Below are 5,222 nucleotides of genomic sequence, written 5' to 3'. Positions count from 1 at the left end.
GGCAATAAATTTTAATATTTTTCTTTAATGTGTAGATTGGTATTAAATTAACTAAATAATGTAGTAGATGAGGAGCAACGGTGAAATCATGTTATCTTCCTTCTCTTAATATGACTTTTTAATTACTGATCGAGTCTAAATGTTATAAGTAAGATAATTAACTTTAAGAGAGATAAGTGTAAATTTTGAAACTTGAAGGGAGACCAGTGAAATATTTAGAAACCTAAGGGGAGATTTCTAAAATTATCCCTAACTAATACTAGTATTAAGACAGTCTAACGTAGGAAGTTGGATTTTAGTCACAAGAATTAGCTACTGTAGCCTTTGTCCTGTTTTGCCCTCTGCTCTACCGCAGCTCAATAATGAATTGAGTGGAGGAGGACCAAACAAATATACAACCAGCTTCCTGCTTTCATATTTCATGTCTGTCTCAGTCGTCACACACACAGTTGGCCTACCCAACCAGAACCGGCCTTCTTCATACAAAAAAAAAAATTTTTTTTTTGTTTTGTTTTTGAGGTAAGAAAGACTGGAATTGACTAAAAATAAAAGTTTACAACCTTCGAGTGCCTTCTCCATCATTTGCGCTCGCAGCTACAAGACATGACCATAACCACACAGCCGGACGGACGCTGCTAGCTACCGGAGCACCCGCATAACGTATCCGCCCCTCCCCCGACCCCGCCAGAAATACGTTTCGTAATGGGCAGAAACTTGCGTAGACCCGAATGGTATACTGCATGCCACATCACCAACATTAATTAAAATATTCAACGCTAACTGTCAATAACTCTAAGCGTCTCTCAATTCTTTCCTCTCTTTTGAGGATTCCTCTGTTGGTCACAGCAATAGTGATTTTAATTCTTCAATTTTAATGGAAAGTGGCAATTGCTAGCGCCTGGTGAATGCTTGAAAGTTGAAATTCAACATTGAGATCTGAGAGAAAAGATGGAGTCTACACCGCAACCAGGACTATAATCAACGAAAATTTGCTTGATTTCAATTGGCTCCTCCAATAGTACTCGACTTAGCTTTTAACATACATAGACCTTCTCATGGTCTTGTGATCATGGAGCAGCATCGTGGTTGATACAGAGATTGGGTATCTAATACTGAGCAAATTATACTATAAGAGAGGAGAAAGCTAAAACGGCTTATATGGAGGTTGAGGGATGAATCATTAGATCAAACAAATGCATTAATGCATTCTTTGAATTTTTTTAAAAATAAGATGTACTACGCTTCCTTCCTTATAATGTATGTATTAGATGAGGTTTTCTAAACAAGGAAGCACTGCTGCGCTCTCTGGATCTGTTGATGAAATTCTTTGCTATGGCTTTATTTCTCTCTCGGGAACTTCTCCATCTACTGTGAGAGTAGTTGGTTCGAAAGCAATGTTGATCGCGAGGTTGTTTTTGTGCGTGTATAAACTATTGTGATTGTGATGTATGTGGACGGGAGTTACTAATGAATAGACTCTTAAAGCGAGTCAGAAATTTCCCACGTTTTCTTTTTCTGGACCTGTTCGTTCTTTTTCTGTCAAAAAAACAAAAAAAGACAAGACACGCACAATAGTTTTCTTTGAGCAAAATGATCAATTCAATCGTGTGCTGCATCTTTCTTTCCTCATCTACACCGCACACATTCCAAGTACAATTGACATGTGTCTGTCTTTTTTTTCCTTTGTTCGGATTATTCGTACGTGAAATGCTATGCTATATTGCTATGAGGTTAGACTTGGGGGGAGAAGATGTCCTTTTTTTGGAACCGCAGTTGTTTTGTGGTTGACCATTTGGTGTTAAAACTTTATATTTGAGTCCTATCCTATTCTCATACTAGTAATTCGTAAAAGGAAGGACACTGTGTGTCAACGATGCTTGCTAGAATGTGTAACGACTAACAAGGCGTTAGTTACACTTTAGGTGGTATCGTACGTATAACAGGAGACTCAACCAACTCCCAATAGAGGAGTTCCCTGTCATTTAGCCTTTAAGGCTTGGTGGATCCTTAATTACCTCTCACTAATTGTCACGGGTGTGACTCTTTAAATTCAGATGGATGTGTAGTGCACCCGTCTGATCCGATAGTAGTTCAGTTCCCGTCATTCCTTTCAATAGGCTCAGTTGGATCCCCTAGAATAAGATAGAGTAAGAGTATGATAGATAAATATCGAGTGTCAAAAAAGAAAGAAAAAGAAAAAGTACGTGTAACAGAAGATTCTCCCACTACTTGGGAGTTGGAGTAATACTTCGAATTAATTTCAAATTCAAACCAATAATACGTACTAGGTAACACCAATGGTTTACGGTCCCAGGCATGAACATAATCTGCTGGAAACTGATGAGAAAGAATTGACTGGAACTAAATGAGAATCTCTACCGATACTAATGATCATCTGCTAGTACTAGTAATTGCATAGCTAGGCAACTGCTGACCTCAAGTGGCAGATATTGGAATTAAACGCATTTTACTATTAATCTACTAGGCTTATTATATAGGAGGCACAGAATACATGGGAACGAATGAACAACATGGCCGGCCGCCGGCCTAGTGAGGTTCATTTAGTTTCTGCATATTTTTGTCTGTTCTTAACTTCAAATTTAATTGCAGTAACTAGGAAAAAAAAGAGGCCCGGTGGTCTATGCAAGTGCGGCGGCAACCTTCACCGGGTATCGATGGATGCAGTCGGCCCAGGGGTTAGCCTTGCAGTCATCATCATCCCCAGCAGCAGCAACAGAGGAAATTGGCCTGAGGGCTCTCCAGACGGCGCTGTTACACTTAAAGCCCGATCCAAAAGCAATTTGCCACACCCTATGGCCCTTGGACACCCGGCCTTTGGCTTCGGTGTAGGCCAGCTCGTACCACAGGGAGCTGCTGGAGGTGTTGCCGAAGCGGTGGAGGGTCATCCTGGAGGGCTCCATGTGCCAGTCGGAGAGGTTCAAGTTCTTCTGCAGCTCATCCAGCACTGCTCTCCCCCCCGCGTGGATGCAGAAATGCTCGAAGGCCAGCTTGAAGTCTGGGATGTATGGCTTCACTCTCCTGGCCCTTAACACCGTCCTCTTTACCAGGGTAAGGAAGAACATCAACTGCTCCGACAGGGGCAACACCAGAGGCCCCAGTGTGGTTATGTTGGTCTTCAGAGCGTCCCCAGCCACGACCATGAGCTCCCGAGCTAGGGACACCCCCACCGTCCCTTTCTCGTCTTCTCTCTGGTAGACGCAGTTGTAGCTGTTGTCGTCCGCCCCCTTGTGGGTCCGAACCGTGTGCACAAGCTGGTACTTGGAGCGGGACCTGTCCATGGACCTGTTGGAGAGGAGCACGGCAGCGCCCCCCATGCGGAAGATGCAGTTGCACAGAAGCATGGAGCGGTCGTTGCCGAAGTACCAGTTGAGGGTGATGTTCTCGGTGCTGACTACCAGGGCGTAGGTGTTTGGGTTGCCTTTGAGGAGGAGGTGCTTGGCCAGGTCGATGGAGATGAGGCCTGCGCTGCACCCCATTCCCCCTAGGTTGTAGCTCTTGATGTTCGCTCTCAGCCTGTAGTGGTTGACGATCATGGAGGAGAGAGAGGGAGTGGGGTTGAACAAGCTGCAGTTGACGATGAGGACGCCGATGTCCTGAGGTCTGACTCCTGTTTTGGCGAAGAGGGAATCCAGGGCCCCGAACATGACCGCCTCCGCCTCTGCCCGGGCTTCTTCCATGCACAGGTTGGGGGGACTGGAGGTGATGCCCCTGGGGAGATAGGTATCGTCGCCCAGGCCCGAACGGACTGATACTCTCCTCTGGAACTGAAGGCTGTCGTCGCCGAAGGCTCCGTTATCCTCGGTCATCTTCAAGAATGAATCCACCGACATCTTGCGTTGGTCTTCGGGCTTGTAGCAAGCGAAGTCGACCAAATAAATGGGGCGAGGGCGGGTGGCCAAGTATAAGCCTAACAACAACATCAGCACCACCGAGCAAGTCAGACCGGCGACCCTGCTGTCATTCACGTCGACCGCCTCCGCTACCACCACCTGATGAAGATCAGAAATGCTGGTGGTGGTCCGCAATAAGACTACTCGCAGAAGATGAGACGACAGGCGGTCGAACCTGATCAAATCGGCTGTTTGGATGAGAGTGGCAAGAAAGAGGGGCAAAATGAGGAGGAACATGAGAACATTGGCCGGGGGGTTACATGAATATACATATCCTAATCCCAATTTCACGTATTTGAGCTTCACGGAAGTCAAGAAGTCGGGTAACTTGCGCCGGATTTTGATAACCACGGAAGACGAGTCCTTGAACGCCACCTCCGCCGTCAATCTCTCCTTGTCCATTTCTATGCTGCTATTCATGCTATCGCTGCTGCTGTTCGTAGCCATAATGTCTCTATCTCTCTCCGTGGATTCTTTCTTCGTCAAAAGAGTAAAAACTAACAAGGATGGGGAAGCCGGGCAAGATAAAATTTGTATGGTTCTAATTAGTAGGAAAAGGGAAAAAGAAAGAGAAAGAGAGTATCAGCACTGATTATCACGTAGTACTTGAAATTGTGGAGGAAGAGAAAGATGTTAGAAGAGCAGCAGCAGCAGCAGCAGCCGCTTTTAGGTGTTAGTTGGGTGATATAAAGATAATTACTGACGACACAGCTGAATGCATACAAGTAGTATCGTATACAGAAAGTGATGCAGACTTGAGACTACCATCACAAAACAAAGGGGTATGGTATGGTGACACTGAAAGGGAAAGGGCTAGAAAGAAAGAAAGAAAGAAAAAGAAGAGTATAGAAGAATGAAGATGCGGAACTGCACAAGAATTAACCAGCGCGAAAGAAGAAAAAGAGACGCCAGGGACGGATAGGAGGAGTGGGAGACTGAATTGGGCAGGGGAGAGTCGAGTCGTCTAGTTGAACAAAGTTGAGAAAGGGCGGACAAATGGATCACCAATTTAATGGTAGCATGCAAGTTTCACCGGGAGTGCCACAGCCACAGACAGCTCAACTACCAAATAACCTACAACAACAACGTTATCCTGCCATGTAGTTTTTCTTTTTTCCTTTTGTTTTTCCACTAGAGCGTAAGGGTGAACAATAACTCTTCGTTACGATCATACGTGAGGCAACAAAATTGAATACCTTGTTTGAATTGTGATTTTTCGTAAATTTTTTTTTATATTTTTTAATTATTATTTTATTTTATATACATCAAATTTTACAATACAAAAAAAAAATCTAAAAAAAAAAATCCAAA

The 5,222-nt window shown here is 44.2% G+C and overlaps 1 protein-coding gene across 1 annotated transcript; it reads right to left on the bottom strand.

Annotated features, from left to right (window-relative positions):
• Positions 1–2,236: 2,236 nt before the first annotated feature.
• LOC113754502 (3-ketoacyl-CoA synthase 1) lies at positions 2,237–4,898 on the bottom strand. The gene has a single exon (XM_027298951.1). It carries the CDS (start codon positions 4,356–4,358, stop codon positions 2,640–2,642), a length of 1,719 nt encoding a protein of 572 aa, XP_027154752.1. The 5' UTR covers positions 4,359–4,898; the 3' UTR covers positions 2,237–2,639.
• Positions 4,899–5,222: the final 324 nt, after the last annotated feature.

The sequence above is a fragment of the Coffea eugenioides genome, chromosome 2, assembly GCF_003713205.1.
Source record: "Coffea eugenioides isolate CCC68of chromosome 2, Ceug_1.0, whole genome shotgun sequence".
NCBI lineage: Eukaryota > Viridiplantae > Streptophyta > Magnoliopsida > Gentianales > Rubiaceae > Coffea > Coffea eugenioides.
Note: the sequence above shows the minus strand (reverse complement) of the source record. Positions and strands in the feature narration are given on the sequence as shown.